Consider the following 20289-nt stretch of genomic DNA (forward strand, 5'->3'; position numbering starts at 1 on the left):
GGCCAGATTTAGGGTCAGGCAACCCAGGTCACTGCCTGGGGTACCAGGCTCAGAGTGCTGTAAGGTATTCAGAAGTTTAACAAATGGAGGAGGTGCCATTTGGTCTAGGGCTGGGCCTGCATGGGTTGGGGAAAGAGAGGGTGGAAAGAAAAACACACCTGTGCTGGAGCATATTGTGGGATTGTAGCACAAACCATCTGTGTCCAGCTATTTCCTTCTGTGAACTGGAATAACACCTTTTGCCTCTCCATTCTCTCTGATCAGGAGCTCCCACCCATTGGATCTGTGAGTGTGGCTTCAATGGCCTATGCCTACCTCAATCCAGCATTTTCTGCTACACTGGCCCATTCAGAGCTGACATGAAGTCAACTTCATTAGCATGCAGGAATTCTCCAGTTGCTCCACCTGCACTCCATGCCCACAGAATGTCTCCATGAAGCTTTTGTGGCATAGAGGGTCCTCCCTTAATGGGTTATTGTCACCATCATGCACTTGACTAAATTACAAGCCTTGTAACTTCAACAATGAAATCTAATTGAAGTGCGTGGAGCTGGACTGCAGGGATGGTTGAATGGATTGCTTTTAGGACAGCCCCCACTTTTAGGAAAGGTCACTGTCCAGCACTGGGCTTTGGTACCTCCATGTGACTCCTTTATGCCTTTGCAGGAATTTCTAGATACTACAGAAAAACATTTCCTGAAATCTAGCAGCCCTGTCTTGTACTGTTGATGGCATTAAAGTTGATGGCATTAAAGTTGCAGCCACAAAGGGCTGTCTACACTACTGCGGTAAATCGATCTAACTTACGCTACTTCAGTTATGTGAATAATGTAACTGAAGTTGACATCGTTAGATCCACTTACTGTGGTGGCTACGCTGTGCTGTGTCAATGGGAGAGCATCTCCCGTCAACTTCCTTTACGGTTCTCTGGGAGATGGAGTATACAAATTGATGGGAGAGTGCTCTCCCATCGAATTAGCGTGTCAGACCTGCTAAATCGACACTCGCTGCATCAATTGCAGCAGTGCCAATCTACTGGTAAGTGCAGACATGGCCAAAGAGACATTGGACCAGATCCCCAGCAGTATCTGTGTTTCTTCTCCTCCTGAGAATCTGCCTGTGCAGGAGAGATCCTCTGGGGCTTAGATGCACTGAGTTTAGGGCCACTTTATATTGGAGCAGTGCAAAGCAGCCATACTGAGGCTGAGGATCAAGACCACTGATTCCACTATTGAGACTGGATTTGCCTGGTGGAAATAAGAACAGAGCCAGGTCCCTTGTGTGGAATTGTTCTTCAGCATACCATCAACAAATTTGTCTTTGTTCCTGAAAAGTATAAATGGAAACAGTTACCTGTATGTAACTTGATCTCTAAAGAGTGTCAATTTCCCTTGGCTTATGAATGAGCCATTCAATCTATGTATACTTTTTTCTCTGTCTTCTGTTCATTGTTGAACAAATGATCTCAGTGAAAGGAGTTCTTTGTTTTGTTTTCAGTGGGATGTTACCAGAATTCTTTACATTTGAATGACTGAGAAATCAATGACCTCAGCAAGGGGTAACTGTAGTTCAGCAACTGACACATTAATTTCAGTGTAGCAATGAAACCGAAAGAAAAATAACCAATTCTAAAATAGTTGCTACTTTAAATCAAATAGACTTATCTATTTCAATTTTATAGCATTCAGAGTGTGAATAGTTTTCTAGAAGCAAAATGACTCACAAAGCTTTACTGAAATTCAAGATGGCATTTAAACACTTTTTTTCAAAGTATATTGGTAGTCACAAGCTCTTCAGTATTTGGTAAATTTAAAATACATCTAAAACCTCATTGCATCTCTCAAATGTATGAAAGTCTATATTACGGTATGTGATATGATATCCAAATTTCGACAGTCAGGCATTCATTGCATCATTGCTGTATTTAGACACTATTGTTGCTGGTAACACCCTCCATCAGCTCCATCATGCTGAATAATGAATCACATGTTGAAACAAGATCACAGAGCTGCAGGGCTGGGAAAAGAGCAAAGTTGTATGTGACTTTATAGAAATGGTGGTTACATAATTCTTACTGCAATGAGGTCACCGAGCAGTAGGGAAAGGTAAAAACATGGATGTGGTAAAAGCAAACTAGAACAGATTAATGGAACAGGGATTGTAACAGGATGATGGATGCTTTAGATACTTGCATGGTAAGAGATGCCAACATGTATGAAATGTGGATTTATTTCTGATTCATTATTAGTTTTGGGAACCCCACTTCAAAGACGTTGCTCTTCCTTCATAGTGAGTTATCCATTCTTAAAGGGCATTGGGGGGGGGGGGGGAGGGGCGGGGAGAGAAGAGAAGAAAAATGTGCACTTTTGACACACACAGTGGAATATAATTTCCACAGTTCAAAAAGGAAATTCAGAGTTTACTTGAAATGTGTACTGAAATACTCATTTTCTGCACCAAAGTGTTCTGAGGTCTAACAATGGAGCTCCATATAACATGCATGTCAAGAGCTTGAAATTGCCTCCCTGTTTTCTAAAGCAGCCAATGTTAGTAGTGTTGTCTGACCCCAGTTCATCACTTATCGAGAATGCAGCAATGCATTAGATTTTGATTTATTTGTCTATAAAGAGTATTATAGGTGAAGCTGGTATGATTAAGGCGGTCTTACACTTCCCATGATAAGATCTTATTTTCAATTGCTTAAAACATTGCCAAACTTCAACTGTCTGGGCTGAAATTTTACATGCCATATGTCCGCCTCAGTCTGACTTTAATTTCAGCCAAAATACTCCAGCCATTTCCAAGATCAAGCTGGGGAGGGAATACATTGTTTGACCCATGTTAAAAAAAAATTCTGGTGACCTTTTCTTTGAACAGTGGTAGGGCTCCTGTGCTTTGAAGTAGTGAGTTGAAATTTAAGTGGAGTCTGACCGTTTGCTGTGCCCATGAAAATGTGCCTAAATTTGATGAATTTACAAGTCTGGAAAAAAATGCAGTTTGCACATGCTTAGAGACTACTTTGATTTAACAGCTAAAATCTAGAGAAGACTCTGTTCTCACTGAACGTGCTCGAGCCTCTCACAGCTCCTAGTGCTGACCAGACTCCGGAGGCATCATCCCTACAGAGCAACTGAGCATGCTCCAGCTCAGGGCCTGAACTGGATGCTCCAAGCCATGGTCAGGCTTGCACTGAAAATGAGAGCCAGGAGCTTGATCTCTCCTGTGCTCACGACAACTCCCTTGGTGGCACCCAGCAGTGTGGATGAGGGATTTGCTGCTTCCAAAAAACTAGTACACCCCAGTTTACTAGATCCACCTGGGATCACTGCTCCGTGTAACATACAGCACTTAAATATGTTTATAGTGAAATCAAATAAAAGTTTGTTTAATGATAAATAAAGAGGGGAGGGTCCCAGAGCCCAGGCTCCAGTCCAAGCCTGAATGTCTACGCAGCAGGGTTTAGCTCTGTAGCCTGAGCCCCCCAACCCTGAGTCAGCTGAGTCATAGCCATGCCATAGGTCTTTTATTCCAGGGTAGACATATCCCAAGTCTCCAATACATTCTTTGTATGACTATAATTGTTGCAAGTATCAGAGGGGTAGCCGTGTTAGTCTGAATCTGTAAAAAGCAACAGAGGGTCCTGTGGCACCTTTGAGACTAACAGAAGTATTGGGAGCATAAGCTTTCGTGGGTAAGAACCTCACTTCTTCAGATGCAAGTAATGGAAATCTCCAGAGGCAGGTATAAATCAGTGTGGAGATAACGAGGTTAGCTCAATCAGGGAGGGTGAGGTGCTCTGCTAGCAGTTGAGGTGTGAACACCAAGGGAGGAGAAACTGCTTCTGTAGTTGGATAGCCATTCACAGTCTTTGTTTAATCCTAATCTGATGGTGTCAAATTTGCAAATAAACTGGAGCTCAGCAGTTTCTCTTTGGAGTCTGGTCCTGAAGTTTTTTTGCTGTAAGATGGCTATCTTTACATCTGCTATTGTGTGGCCAGGGAGGTTGAAGTGTTTTCCTACAGGTTTTTGTATATTGCCATTCCTGATATCTGACTTGTGTCCATTTATCCTCTTGCGTAGTGACTGTCCAGTTTGGCCAATATACATAGCAGAGGGGCATTGCTGGCATATGATGGCATATATAACATTGGTGGACGTGCAGGTGAATGAGCCGGTGATGTTGTAGCTGATCTGGTTAGGTCTTGTGATGGTGTTGCTGGTGTAGATATGTGGGCAGAGTTAGCATCGAGGTTTGTTGCATGGGTTGGTTGCTGAGTTAGAGTTGTTATGGTGCGGTGCGTGGTTGCTGGTGAGAATATGCTTAAGGTTGGCAGGTTGTCTGTGGGCGAGGACTGGCCTGCCTCCCAAGGTCTGTGAAAGTGAGGGATCATTGTCCAGGATGGGTTGTAGATCACTGATGATGCGTTGGAGAGGTTTAAGCTGAGAACTGTAGGTGATGGCCAGTGGAGTTCTGTTGGTTTCTCTTCTGGGCCTGTCTTGTAGCAGGAGGCTTCTGGGTACACGTCTGGCTCTGTTGATTTTGTTTCTTTATTTTCTTGTGTGGGTATCGTAGTTTTGAGAATGCTTGGTGAAGATCTTGTAGGTGTTGGTCTCTGTCTGAGGGGTTGGAGCAGATGCGATTGTACCTCAGTGCTTGGCTGTAGACGATGGATCGTATGGTGTGACCGGGGTGGAAGCTGGAGGCATGAAGGTAGGCGTAGCGGTTGGTGGGTTTTCGGTATAGGGTGGTGGTATTTGTACGGTGATGTCTAGGAAGTGGACCTCCCGTGTAGATTGGTCCAGGCTGAGGTTGATGGTGGGGTGGAAGCTGTTGAAATAATTGTTGCAGTTTCACTCTAGACTTAGTACTGTCTACCTGCTAATATGTATTTGATAGCGGTCTCTCATAAAATCCTATATTTAATTCATGCTCTCACCTCACTTATGGGGATTCAGTATTGCCAAGCCCAAGCATTCAGAAAATGAGTTCAGCTTTAAAATCATGAGATTTTCAAAAATAAAAAATGTTGGGTTCTTTTTATGTCTTCTATTGTTTGAGCCTTTGGAATACACTTGGATTACATTTCCTAGCTTTTCTCTGCAACCATAATCACTAGAAATGTTTTTCTAAATGAGAGCTGAGATTCTCATGTATTCAGCTGAATCCAGGATCTGGTGCTTTAAGAGAAATGCCTATTATTGTGATTTTCAGGATAAAATCACAAGAGCTAGCAATACTAGAGAGTGCAGTGAACAAGGAGGCTAAAATAATCCAAGTAACATTGAACAAAACTTTGAGATTTAAAAAAAAAAGTTTGCAAGTAGGGCTGTCAAGCGATTAAAAAAATTAACCATGATTGTGTGATTAAACAATAATAGAATACCATTTATTTAAATATTTTTGGATGTCTTCTACACTTTCAAATATATTGATTTCAATTACAACACAATACAAAGTGTACAGAGCTCTATTTATATTTTTTGATTACAAGTACTTGCACTATAAAAAACAAAACAAAAGTCTTTATCAATTCACCTAATACAAGTAATGTAGTGCACCGTCTTTATCATGAGAGTTGAACTTACAAATGTAGAATTATGTACAAAAATCCCTGCATTCAAAAATAAAACTATGTAAAATTTTAGAGCCTGCAAGTCCACTCTGTCCTACTTCTTGTTCAGTGAATCCTTCAGCCAAACAAGTTTGTTTAATTTGCAGGAGATAATGCTGCCCACTTCTTGTTTACAGTGTCACCTGAAAATGAGAACAGGCATTCGTATGGCACTGTTGTAGCCAGAGTCGCAAGATATTTACGTGCCAGATGTGCTAAACATTCATGTGTCCCTTTATGTTTCACCCACTATTCCAGAGGACATGCATCCCTGCTGATGATGGGTTCTGCTCGATAACAATCCAAAGCAGTGCGGACTGATGCATGTTCATTTTCATTATCTGAGTCAGATGCAACCACCAGAAGGTTGATTTTCTCTTTTGGTAGTTCGGGTTCTGTAGTTTCCACTCTGGAGTGTTGCTCTTTAAGACTTCTGAAAGCATGCTCTACACCTCATCCCTCTCAGATTTTGGAAGGCACTTCAGATTCTTAAACCTTGGGTTGAGTGCTGTAGCTATCCTTAGAAATCTCATATTGGTACCTTCTTTTTGTGTTGTGAAAGTGTTCCTAAAATGAACAACGTGCTGGGTTATCATCCGAGACTGCTATGACATGAAATATATGGCAGAATGTGGGTAAAACAGAGCAGGGGACAATTCTCCCCCAAGGAGTTAAGTCACAAATTTAATTAACGCATTCTTCTTTTAATGAGCATCGTCAGCATGGAAGCATGTCTTCTGTTATGGTGGCCGAAGCATGCAGGGGCATATGGATGTTTAGCATTTCTGGCATGTAAATACCTGGCAATGCCAGCTACAAAAGTGGAAAGCAAATGCCTGTTCTCACTTTCTGGTGACGTCGTAAATAAGAAAATTATTTCCTGTAAATGTAAACAAACTTGTTTGTCTTGGTGATTAGCTGAACAAGAAGTAGGACTCAGTGGACTTGAAGAACATAAGAACGGCTATACTGAGTCAGACCCAAAGGTCCATCTGGCTCAGTATCATGTCTTCCAACAGTGGCCAATGCCAGGTGCCCCAGAGGGAATGAACAGAACAGGTAATCATCAAGTGATTCATTCCCTGTCGCCCATTCCCAGCTTCTGGGAAAAAGAGGCTAGGGATACCATCCTTGCCCATCCTGGCTAATAGCCTAGGCTCTGAAGTTTTAAATTATTATGTTTTTGAGTGCAGTTATGTAACAAAATAAAATCTACATGTGTAAGTTGGACCTTCATGACAAAGATTGCACTACAGTACTTGTATGAGGTGAATTGAAAAACACTATTTTTTGTTTATTTTTACAGTGTGAATATTTGTAATCAAATATACACTGATTTCAATTACAACACAGAATACAATATATATGAACGAGTAGAAAAACATTCAAAATATTTTAATACATTTCAATGGGTATTCTATTGTTTAACAGTGCGATTAAACTCTGATTAATCACGATTCATTTTTTTGAGTTAATTGCGTGAGTTAACTGCGAATAATCAACAGCCCTAGTTGCAAGTCTTAATATTGATGGTACTATAGGAGATGGATCAGATGCTCTAATCAGGCTAGGCATGCTCATAATTTGTACAGTAACTCCTCACTTAAAGTCATCCCAGTTAACGTTGTTTCGTTGTTATGTTGCTGATCAATTAGGGAACATGCTTGTTTAAAGTTGTGCAAATCTCCCTTCTAACATCGTTTGGCAGCTGCCTGCTTTGTCCACTGCTTGCAGGAAGAGTAGCCCATTGCAGCTAGCTGGTGGGGGCTTGGAACCAGGATGGACCAGCAGCCCCCCTATCAAGTCCCCCTATCAGCTTTCTGCTCCCCTAAGTTCCCTGTGCAGCAGCTGTCCAGCAGGCTAGCAATTGCAGCTGTCCTTCCCCCACTGCCATGTGCTGCTCCTGCCCTCTGCCTTGGAGCTGCTCCCAGAGACTCCTGCTTACTGTGCTGGGGGGGTGGGGGGAGGATGGGAGGAAGAGGGGGGCTAATGTCAGGGTGTCCCCCTCCCCCCTGCTTACCCCATCTTCCATAGAGCAGGGGGGACGGACACAACAGGGCTTTGCTGGCATCAGCTGCGGTCTCAGCAAGCTGATCTAATTAACAAGGCAGTGTACTTACAGGGGAAACGTGCATCTCTCTCTCTCTCTTCCCCCCCCCCCTCCCTCCATTCCTCCTGCCTTGTAGACTGTGAGAGTTAACCCTTGAGGGCTCAGCCAATTGCTAATTCATTATTTAGCAGTAAGGCATCCTCTGGTAACTATCCCACCCTCTGACTCCACCTCAACCAAGCTTCACAATCATCATCACTGTGTACCAGTATTAAATTTTGTTTAAAACTTATACTGTGTGTGTGTCTATATATAATATAGTTTGGTGAAAAAAATTCCCTGGAACCTAACCCCCTCATTTACATTCTTATGGAGAAATTGGATTCGCTTAACATCGTTTGGCTTAAAGACGCATTTTTCAGGAACATAACTACAGTGTTAAGTGAGGAGTACTGTAATTGCTTGAGAAGCAACCAAGACTTCATGAAAGTTATAATGCATTTGAAAGGACCAGGAGGTAACTGATAACCTCTCCTGAGATAAATCTATTACAGAAACAATTCCTGCTTTTCCCTATTCATTTTACTAACCCCTCCCCAACATCAATTTTTAATTTAGTTATTCTAGAGAGAAGAATGATAGGTTAATTTTTCTAAAACCTGCATATATTCATATTCTCTAACCCAAGCATCCTTTCCTTAATATTAATTTAAGCAACATTTTAACGGTTGCTATCAATTTACATGCATATATTTATAACACTGGTTCAGTGTTTGCTGAACTACAGCTGTATCTTAGATACAGTTCATAACATTAGAAATGCACTGTAATTTACTTGAACTTATTAGTTTCTCTTGTGCTTTCTGCTAGATGCCTATACGTTTGTACATTTTTTTCTGTAGTATCTGCTACAGTCAAACACACCCATTACAATACTTTATTCTTTAACATGTTCTTTAATTTCTCTTTTAATAGAAAGAAAGAGAAAAAGATCACAAAGTTCGGTTGGCAGTTGGAAATGGAGTAAGGAGTGATGTATGGAGAGAATTTTTAGGCCGATTTGGTGACATCAAGATGTGTGAGTTTTATGGGGCTACTGAAGGAAACATTTGTTTCATGAACCACACCGGGAAAATTGGATCTGTGGGACGTACTAATTTCTTTTATAAGGTAACTATTTAATATTTTATTTGGGAAGGAGGCTTGGGCATAAATGTGATTCTTAATTCAGTAACTAGATCAGAAGAAGTGAGGCCTAAAATCAGTGGGAATTGAGGATGCAGAATCAAGTCCTAAGTCTTTTGATCTAGTTACTGCAGGTTTAACTGATAGTGTTCAATGCTGCCAAAATCATGTGTATATAGTTCTCCCATCTGTGCTAATGGCAGCACCAGTGGGATTTTTTCCCCTTAAAATTTCCTAGCATAGACAAGGTCTAAATGAGTGAAACTCCACCATCCTGAAAGTTTCAAGAAAATTCTGTTCAGTTCTGCATTCTAAATCTTTGTTACTAGGCAAGAGACTAGATTAGAATTATTTAATGCATTTATAACCAGAAATATATGTACAAGACTGAAGACTGGGGGGGTATACCTGATTTAATGATAAATATATATATTACAGGCTTCTTGCCTTATTATTATTATTTTTTTTTTAGGATTTGGTTTTAAAAAAATAGACTCTAGGAAATGAACAGGGGACCAAATCAGAGCAGATGACCTCAAAACTGAGAAATAGGGAACCACTGGCTCTCCTGCATGTTCTCTCTGCTCATCAGGAGTCTGTAGATGCTTGTATGCCTCAAGTCCATCTACTTCCCAGTCTTCAAACTTTTATTTTCTGGGGCAGAGCCTGGTGTGGAATTGGAGATCAAGTACTCTCCACTCCATGTTATCCTCTCTAGACCCCGGGATATTCTGCCAGGAACTCCTTTCTGCTGTATCCCACGGTATGGTTTCAACTACTCAACTGCAGAAGAACAATATCTATGGGCTGCATGGCTTCCTGGGGGTGCCTGCAGTACTGCCAACCCCAAGCTTTCAAAAATCATGAGATTATTTTTTAAAACAATACATTTCTATTTTCTGAGACTTTAAGGTGCACTTGCTTCATGTTTTGAAGCTTTCCACAACCATGAGGACTCAAATTTTTTTGTAATGAAAGCTGGAATTTTCATGCAATCTGATTCCAACACCTGGGGCACTACGAAAAACACTGAAGATCATCAGACTTGATAAAATCATGAGAGATGGCAACACTGGAGTAGTCCATAGGAAGAAGCCCTTGGTTTAGAGACTGCACAATTAAGAGTACAGTCCTTCATGGAGTTAGTAGGATAGTAATGTTCAGGGCTAGGGTTTCACAGAATACACTAATGTGCAAATATTCAGCTTAAAATAATAAATCCGAGTAATAATAATAATAAAGATAAACTACTATATCATCTAAAATATCTTGATTATGGGTAACATGACTAGTGCAATGAAATTTACAGTAATGCATGACTAAATCAGTGTGGCCATTTTACGTCAAGTTTGTTTTCCATACTTCTAAATTTAAAAGATAAAAAGGACACTAATATACTAGCTTGACTGGAACAAGGGTATGATATACAGCAGGGGTAGGCAAACTATGGCCTGCATGCCGAAGGCGGCATGTGAGCTGATTTTCAGTGGCTCTCACGCTGCCCGGGTCCTGGCTAGCGGTCTGGGGGGCTCTGCATTTTAATTTAATTTTAAATAAAGCTTCTTAAACATTTTAAAAATCTTATTTAATTTACATACAATAATAGTTTAGTTTATGTATTATAGACTTATAGAACAAGACCTTCTAAAAATGTTAAAATGTATTACTGGCATGCAAAACCTTTAAATTAGAGTGAATAAATGAAGACTCGGCACACCACTTCTGAAAGGTTGCCCATCCCGATATACAGGAATGCTAAGAAATATTTTCTGCCCCCAGTCACTTGACCAAGTCAAAGTTACAAAAAGTTCATACCCCGTCATGTGGCAAAAGTCAAAATCCACTGAGTCTGTAACATTTATTTTGTTACTTTAGGTTAAAACTGGAAAGATAAATCTAATTGACTTTTCACCATTTACTGCATGTGTTGGCATTTCATTCAGCTTAGACAGTAAAATGTGTGGTTGGGATGAGGGGGGGTCTCTCATGTCATCTGTATCATCCCTTCCCTGCAAAATAGGAGGTGAGAAGGAGTTATGGAAGTAGGTGGAGAGTGCCTTTACAGTAGTATGCTGAGGTCAGTGTAGAACTTGATCATCCAAGCCCACACACGGGGCTTCCCAACCCCATTTTAAAAGGACCCTGAAAACTTCAATTTGGGTGGATCTCTTGAACTCAATACTATGCTCACAGGCCTAGTGGCACACAGCCATTCTGTACTAAGCTTAACATTGTTAAAACCAGTGGAGCTTAACCAGGCTTGGTGATGGTGGGATATTTTGATAAATATATTTCTAGTATAGGCAGGCCTGGAAGGTGAACTCCTGGGTGACTTTTATAGAAGAACCTAAAACTGCTTCTACAGAAGGATATTGCAACAAAGATGGGATGCTGGAATTCATTAGGCTTTAAATGTCTGTTCCATTATGGCCCATGGATTTTAATGGCCCAGTGCAACAAATTTTCTACACACTGTATGTAATCAGTAGCTATAGTATATGGAGAGAAACTGCAAAAAACAGTTATCCAGTAAATAGTTCAGATATATATATCTATTTTTTAAAAGAGTTCATCTAAGCGAATGGGTGAAACTATTATGAATTGGTTTGGAACCTAAGTGTAGCTCCTGAGACAGGCTGCTGCTGCTGATCATGTTGGTAGCACATTTAACGTTTTGGCTGCCCTGGGTTCCTGGAGTACTATCAGCGTGATTCTTACACATCTTACTTTCATGTTGGGTCTGTTCCCATTTATTGGATGTTTTTGTGTGGTGACAAGCAGTGAAATTATAAAAGAGTGTAATCATCTCATAGTTTGAAAGTTGTGAGCAAACAGCTTAACAAGTGTCTTTTGTGAGGCTAAGTGACACTTGAGAGAGCTTCTGAATTTGGACAGACCTGTTTAGTGCTATCACTACCTCTTTAAAGTCTGAATAAATTCATTTGAAGCTAAGGTCGACTGAGTGAAGTTGTATCAATTACACCACAGATGACTGTAATTTAATATTTAACTTTTTGATTGTTAAAGTCAATACATTGTAAAGCAGACTTGAGTAATGAAAACAAGTAAAAACTGCAAGATGTGTACGGAAGGTTTAGTCTTTCTGTTTCCCTTTATTAACTGTTAGGACTTTTGTATAGAGATGAAACCCATAGGATTTTATACAATTTACTCTAAACCCTTACAGATTTTAATAGAAAATGAGATCATTTGTATCTAGTTTTTTGAACCATCCTGGATAGATATTCTATAGAAGGGATAAAATGTTCTATTAAATTCCATCGCTAAATAACTCTACAGAAAGATTGTCCTTTTTATAATAAATTCTGTTAGACTTTCCCATACGGCTCAGTAGGGGAAAAGGTGGAGCGGTTCTTTCTTTATATTGCATGAGGGATTCTTCCACTGTCATTGGGTTCTTGTTTTTAGTTTTAGTTTTTTTGTAAACCCCTTCCTTCGCCCTCCCTCAAGACCTAGTGTCACAACAATCATCTCCGAGTTAGAAAACTGCAGTAGATGGATCTTCCTGTGGATCCTATTAACACCATTCCTTTAAATGGCTGGAGAGGTTCGTCTCTAAGAAACTTGCATCCAAGGGTTTAGATAATTAAGTGATAGGTGTCTCCTTCAGAATTTCTACTCACTAGACAGCCAATTTTAACCTTGTACTATTATTGAGGCCCAGTCCTGCTCTTCTTGAAATCAAGAGCAGCACACCCATAGTGTGGAATTTTAAAAAGCAACTAAATATTTAGCAGCATAAATTCCATTGATTTAGAATAAGATTTATGTTCCTAAGTCACTTTGGTGCATTTGAAAATTCCATCTATAATCTTTGGTAGGTTCAGGATCAGGCCCAGAGTTGTTATATCTCCCTCTGTGCCCTTCCACTCCCTTCTCCCCCTATGTCTTTAAACCATGGAAGGTGTGGAATGTTGTTTTATATTTGTTTCATACATTGATAAAAATGGTACTGTTTATATACCCAGAAAGGAAGATTGATACTTTTTCATGAATATAAAATAAAGGTGCTATTTGTTCCTCTCTGAGGTTTAGTCATATGACTTGAGTTAGTGACAGTAGACTAGAAGTTTTAAAAATTCTGTTAATTTGATTTATTTATTTTTGTAACTGGATAGTGAATGTCTACAGACATTTCTGCTGTAAATGCTAACCAGTTAGATATTTTGATAGGGCACAGTAATGCTATCTAATTTGATAATGTAACTGTGAAATCCTTTTCCCCTTACCCTTTCCCAAAAATGAAAATGTAAAGAATGTAAGACCTCTCATGAACAGGAAATGGCCACTTTGGAATTAGTCTAAATTAGTTTATATTGTCTTTTTAAAATACTGCTCAAACTCTTTCTTCTCCAGAAAATAAACCTGCATTAAGGGCTAGATTCACAAAGAAATTTAGGTATGGTGATACTGAATGTCGATGGATAAATAATTAAAAAAATTCAAAGTACAACAGCTTCAACAGGAGAAACCGAGGGAGCCCCACATCAGAATATCCCATAGCCCGGTGGCTTGGGCATTCACCTGAAAGGTGGCAGACCCCTGTTTTTCAACCTCAGATGGAGGGGGGATGTGAACCGGAGATGTCCCAGATGAATACTCTAACCACTGGGCTAAAAGTTGTGAGGGATTTTCTCTCCCCCATCTCCCTCAGTTTGTAGAGATTGTCTATTAGGGATCTGATACAGTAGGTGAGGTCAGAGCTTGCTTTCTAGATCAGGCCCCGCTGGTGAATTAGGTGGAGGAACACCCATCTACCTACTCCTGGTTTGTGAATTATGGGGACTTAGGCATTTGGATGCCTGCCGTGCAGTTGTAGTGCTTATGTTCAGGGGTGGAAACGTCATTGCCCAGGAAACTTTACTGCAAAAATGTAGGTACTGAGCAATTTTAGGTGCCTACAGGGTTCAGGGGCAGCTGAGCGGGGATTTTGTGAATACCTGTGGGACCTGATTCTGGGATTTAGGTTCCTACAGTGGCAGGTGCCTAAGTCCTTTTGTGAAACTAGTCACTAGTTTAGAGGCACAGGACCTTTGATTTAACTATACTGGCTGCACTTGAATCCTTAAGTATTTTCCAGGTGTTTTGTTGGGTCCCATATGGAAGACAAACCTATCTGACACCTCAAGAGATTGACTGGGGATGAATTCTGCAGGGATATTGCACATGCTTCCTCTTCCAGAACTCTCTCCCCTGGATTTTTCTACAGTGGGAGGATCCAGTCCAAAATATGTACACTTGTCTCCACTCCCTCACCTCTCAAGCCTCTCTAAAATGATGCTCCCTTTCTCTTTGAAGGGAATATTTCTTGTGTTAGTATTTTATACATCACTATAGTTGTACATGAAAAATCAAAGACAAAGCAAGAACCTACAAACTAAGGTCCTGACCCTACATCCCTTATCCACATAAGCAGGCCTACTGAAGTCATCTTAAAATGGTCATTCCCTCGCTTCTCTTTCTGCCACATTCCTGTTCATAACAGCAGGTAGGTTCCCCCCCCCTCCCCGCTCGCTTATGGCATTGGTACTATTCACCTGAGTAAGAGTCTTTGGTTAGACTTATCTCAGCAATGGATGAGAAAAAGCAAGAGGGAATGAATGTTACAAAAGTAAAAGGTCACTAGATGTGGTTTTTGTTACTTTCCACTCCTTCCTCTGGATTTTTTTAAAAAAGTATGGGGGCAGTATATGAAATGCAGGGGAATGAACATTCACACTGTTCCTTTGCTTTTTTGTTTCTGATTGCACTGCAGTTGAATACTGATTGATACAAATAGTTTCTGAATCCTAATACCCTGGGCCAGTTTCCTTGAATACTGAGGGGTTTCCTAAAATACAAACAAACAAAACCCTTACAAATCACCGACTGGCAAACACTATATTTCAGAAGTGTAGATGATGCAGTTGTTTTATTCCACTTTGAGTGTCACCGGTCACAATGAGAGTTGCTATGACTTTGAAAAGTGTGTCGGACGTGACAAATTGGAAGCTAGCTGAAAATGGTTTGAGGAAAGACGTGTTTGTGATGTATACAAGAGGCCTCATTGAGTCCTAATGGTTATTATACACATTTCTGCTAATACGGTTGTGCTGGTGGGAGCAGACAGACATAACTTTAAGTGATACATAAAATCCAAGTAGGGTACCTGAATACACACATGCTACTTCTCCCCCATTCAGGTGAGGGAGAAGAGAGCTCCTCAGATACTCTCTGAGATCTCATTCCCTAAATTGGAATTAGAATGAGGAGAGAGAAGTTGAGGATGGGAAAAGAAAACCATGTGTGAGCACACATTTGCTATGGGCCTCCTGTCTTACCCCCACCACACCCAGGAATTTCTCTTTCTGACTTCTACCTATTGTCTGACTTCCACCTATTGGAGGCTCTAGTGTCTTTTCTCACTCCGTTGCCTTTCCATTCACACTGAATCTGGTGCAAAACAATATTCAAAGAGAACAGGTAGAGATTTTTAGGAAACCCCTCCGTATTCATGACTTTTCCCTTTTAAGGCTCTTCCTCCCAGATTGGTATGCCTTGCAGGTGTGGTGGGGTGAGACTGCCTGAGCTCAAGTCAGCTCTTTAACCCCTTCTTGCCTTGTGTGGGGTTTGCTCACCTGATCACAACAGGATACAAAGCCTCATGGTTGCAAGCATATACCAGCCACTTCGTGGGGATAGAGGGAGAAATAGGAAAACACATCCCCTATGCACATGTGATCTCATAGTTGTCCACTGTAGGTTTTCTTGCATCTTTTTCTGATGCAGTTGGTACTGGCCAACGTCAGGCAGTATACAGAACTACTGTATATGGTTCACCAGTCTGATTCAGTATGACAGTTCCTATATTTGTACATTGAGGTGATGAGTGTGGAAAAGAATCTAAAGATTAAATACAGACAGATGAGATAGCAGATGCTAAAGCTGACAAGACTGGTTCAGGCTCCCAAGATAATGAAAGTGAATTTTCTGTCACTAACTGTCTTCTCCTAAAGCAAGGAGGCAAAGACTAATAATGTGTGATTGATGTTCCATTTGCCAAATTATAGGTAATGTGAAAGATACAATGCCAGGAACCAGAAAATGATCTTCTGTCAGCCAGATCCTACTTTATTATATTTTCAGTTGTGTGAAGAAAAAGGGTGAATGCTGTAGTAGTGTGGCATGCATCCAAAGAGCCACTGAATGTGAGATGCTAACTGGAAATTGGTGCTCTTGTCTAGGAATAATTTAGTTTATTTGCACTGTGTAATCTCTAGGTACAATGGATCCTGTTGATATGTTTGAAGGTACAGTTACTCAGTCCATCTGTATGAATAGCTTTTTCAAAAAACAAGGATGTCTATAAGCCTCGTGAATAGAATTAATGCAATAGAAAATGGGAGCCTGTATCTGCTAAGGAAACAAAATTTGCAGAGGCCTCTGAACAGGAATGCACAGACCTTTTATGCATATATTATTTGTGTGATGCAAGGAGTTAGGCATGAGACTCCCATTGATACTGATCAAAGATGCATGGAAAAGACACTCCATATTGCCCTTAAAATGTACCCCATGCTACAAGAGAGAAAATGCAACAGGAGTGTGGGGAAAGGGAACTCGTATGTCATAAAAAGTGATAGGGAGAGGGAGTACAAATACTATTTACCTAAAAATCAACTTCTAAAAACTTGTATTCAGAACTTTGCAGGTAACTTTTTTTTTTTTTTTTTTTTTGCAAGTGTTTTAGTTAAAAAAAAAAAAAAAGTGTAAAGGCCTTAATCTTTCTCCAGGACTCATGCTGTGTAATACCTTGTTCTGTTGTTCTGTAGAAATCAGTGGGACTGCTTGCATGATAAGGTACTACTCTACATGAGAATGGATGACAGAATCAGGTGCTAATTTAACCTTTTTATCTGATGGAAAGCTTGACTGTGGCAATCAATCAAAAAACAGGAGTACTTGTGGCACCTTAGAGACTAACACATTTATTAGAGCATAAGCTTTCATGGACTACAGCCCAGTTCTTTGGATGCATACCGAAGAAGTGGGCTGTAGTCCATGAAAGCTTATGCTCTAATAAATTTGTTAGTCCTAAGGTGCCACAAGTACTCCTGTTCTTTTTGCAGATACAGACTAACACGGCTGCTGCTCTGAAACCAATCAAAAAACATTTTAGCATTTTGTTGAGGCTTATTACCTTTCTTTCACAGAACAAAGAATTTCAGAACTGACCCAATTCTGGTGGAGTTTTTTTTTTTTGTTCGTAATCTTAAATTTTAAAATAACAGAACAGGTACTTTTTAACATGAAAACAAAACTTTATGTAAAGTTTTAGCTAAAGCAGATATAAGTCTCTGGAAATTAATATTAACAGCACAAATTCTTAATGTGTTTATCAATAGTGTTACTAGAAACTCCTATGATCTTTGCTGTTCAGCAAAGATTAAAACATGTCTGAAAATTAATAACACTGCTGCTCTTTTGTTAGTGAGGTTATTCACATAGCTTTTGACAAGCATGCTCTAATACTGCCACTATATTCCAAGATATCTTACTGTACCAGTATTTTCTGGGTTAGTACCTGATGTTCTTTGCAAGGCTTTTTTTTAATAGTTGGTCCTGTTACTGGCTAGCCAAATTACGAAGGGAAACAATTTAGCCAAAACAGGGTTAAATAGTGTCCAAACTCTGTTTTCATACATGGTTCAGAGTTCATCATAGGTAAGACCTTGTAGTTATGAAACATAGTTAATGTATGAAGCTATTGTGCTAGGGAAGGAAATTATTTAAGTCTTTGAATTTGTTTGGATGGTGGATCCTGAATCTTAGGGCTTGTATACAAAGGAAAGCTATTGCAAAATAAAATTAGGGTGTGAACTAAAAATACAATATCTATTCTGCACTAGTTCCTCATATGGACACATTTACTCCACACAAAGAGGGCCTTTCTGTGGATTAGCTCAATACTTCCAAAGTGGATTAACCTAAACCACATGAAAGCACAATTTAGGCTATATCTACACTGTGAGATAGAAGTGTGATTCTCAACTCGTACACACATTCATCAAGCTAGCATGAATATAAAAGTGTAGCCATGGTAGCACAGGCAGCGATGGCACAGTTTCAGGTGAGATTGTACTTGGCATGGCTAAACTGTGCCTCCGCTGATGCTCCCTGTGCTATCGTGGCTACAAGTACTATTTATACTCCCACTAACTCTCATCAACCTAGCATGAGTATGTGTAAGTGAGCTGGGAATCACACCCCTAGCTCATAGTGGAGATGCAGCTTCAGGGAGGAACAAGTGTTCACACTGGGAACTCGTGTGGAATAGCTATTATTGGCTATTTTCCTGTGTAGACAAGTGTACAAATGTAGCAGTTGGTTTTATAAACATCTACCATTCAACAGTAGATTACCTGTAAAATTTCCGGCTGACAAACCAAACCAAAGGCAAAAGCTGATACATATTTTTACTGGTCCATTGTGAGTTTAAAATGCAATAATTTTAAAACAATTTTTAAAACATATTTGAATTTAAATATTGTATTTGAAAAAGCAACGGTGTGACATTATGATACTGTTAGCTAGAAAAAAAGATGGTCCTGTAGTTAGGGTATTAGCATAGCACCTAGAAGACCCAGGTTAAATTTCTTGCTCTGCCCCAGACTTTGTGTGACTGTGGGCAAGTCACTTGGCCTCTCTGAGCCTCAGATCACCATTTTATAGATGGGGATAATAGCACTTCCCTACCTCACAGGAGTATTGTGAAGATAAATGCATTAAAGATTGTGAGGTGCTCAGATACTATGGTAATTTGGCCATATAAGTACTTTATGTTGCTCTAATGTTATTTATCTATTTAATCACAGGGCAATGGTGATACAAAGTATGGTCAGATTGCAATTTAGCTAGTTGAAAGGTTCATGTGTTTGTATAATTATTTATTTATCCAGTAAAACAGTTAAAATTAGATGAATGATCCACTGCATTACACTGTATAGAATAGTACAGTAATGTTTGTCTACACCCCTTCTTTCCCCATAATTTGGAATAGCCAAGCTGAAACAGATTTAGGTCTGTAACTGCAGCAGTATGATGCAGCACCTCCTGCTTTGCCAAGGTGACTCCAATTCACAAACTTTAATGCAAACGGAAAGCAGCTTGCACGTAGACAGATTTACAGTATTACAGATGCTGATGAGTAGGTTCAGTAAATCTCAGTTCACGTGTCCAGTCTTTAGATCATTGGGCTGATACACAGTAGTGTACTGTTAGAGGTACTCTTCTTTAGACCAGACGTTTAAACAAAGGTTCTTTGGCTTCATGCTCTGGGTCGCAGTGAGTCAGGGAAATCAGGTAATCTCAACATTTCCTCTGTCAATGAAACAGATTGCGCAAATAAGATTGTACTTGAGTGCCTAATGACAGTTGAATTATCATATGCAGTCAGTTGTTTTGCTACCAAAATCTAGTCTTTACATTATAAAGCATTTTCAATATATCTAGTACAAAAAGTACTGTTTATAACTAAGTTACAGTATCAATCAATTTCATATTACAAAAGGTGTGCACAGTGTGCAGCTGCATTCACTAATCCAGCATCCAACCACCACAGACTTGATTCTTTCTAAATTGTCCTCTGTGCTAACACTGGTCTACAATTTTTGAGAAGTCGTCTGCTTCAGAGATAAAATGTGCTATTTATTATGTATTTTGATGTGCTGAATTCAAATATGACAATTAAAATAACTGGCTACTGTTTCTAAGATATTTAAGTTTTTACATTTTATGTCTATGTATATTGTGTAGATAGTAGAGTTTTAATCATAAATTGTAAACCTAGGTCTTTTCATGTGTTTATGGTTGCTTTACATGATAATATTTCACCTGTTCTGTTTATGTAACACTTTAAAAATCAGCAAAAGGGTTATATAAATAAAATTTATTATGAAACAAAAGGCAAAAAAACTATTATGTACATAGTTTTGTCCTATTCAGTGTCTACTCGGCGCTTCTTGGCTTGTCTCTTGTATTCATTAAATGCAGCATCTCTTCTCACTGTCCAGCAATAGTCTGCAAGCATTGATGGGCTCCATTTGCCTGATAGCATTTCTCCATTGTTGCAATGTCCTGGTGAAATCGCTCGCCATGCTCATCGCTCACTGCTCCGCAGTTCGGTGGAAAAAAATCTAGATGAGAGTGCAAAAAATGTATCTTTAGTGACATGTTGCAACCAAGGCTTTTGTATTCCTTGAGGAGGTTTTCCACCAACAACCTGTACTTGTCTGCCTTGTTGTTTCCGAGAAAATTTATTGCCACTAACTGGAAGGCTTTCCATGCCGTCTTTTCCTTGCCACGCAGTGCATGGTCAAATGCATCATCTCGAAGAAGTTCACGATCTGAGGACCAACAAAGACACCTTCCTTTATCTTAGCT

At 39.8% G+C, this 20289-nt stretch overlaps 1 protein-coding gene across 2 annotated transcripts in view; it reads left to right on the forward strand.

Annotated features, from left to right (window-relative positions):
- The window catches only part of SLC27A6 (solute carrier family 27 member 6), a 65379-nt gene that overhangs the window by 25720 nt on the left and 19370 nt on the right, over positions 1–20289 (forward strand). For both annotated transcript variants that reach the window (XM_005303064.5, XM_024107948.3), the window contains exon 6: positions 8638–8832. In XM_005303064.5, coding sequence (XP_005303121.2) covers positions 8638–8832 — 195 coding nt within the window. The remainder of the gene's footprint in view (positions 1–8637; positions 8833–20289) is intronic.

This window comes from Chrysemys picta, chromosome 6 (assembly GCF_011386835.1).
Source record: "Chrysemys picta bellii isolate R12L10 chromosome 6, ASM1138683v2, whole genome shotgun sequence".
Taxonomy (NCBI): domain Eukaryota; kingdom Metazoa; phylum Chordata; order Testudines; family Emydidae; genus Chrysemys; species Chrysemys picta.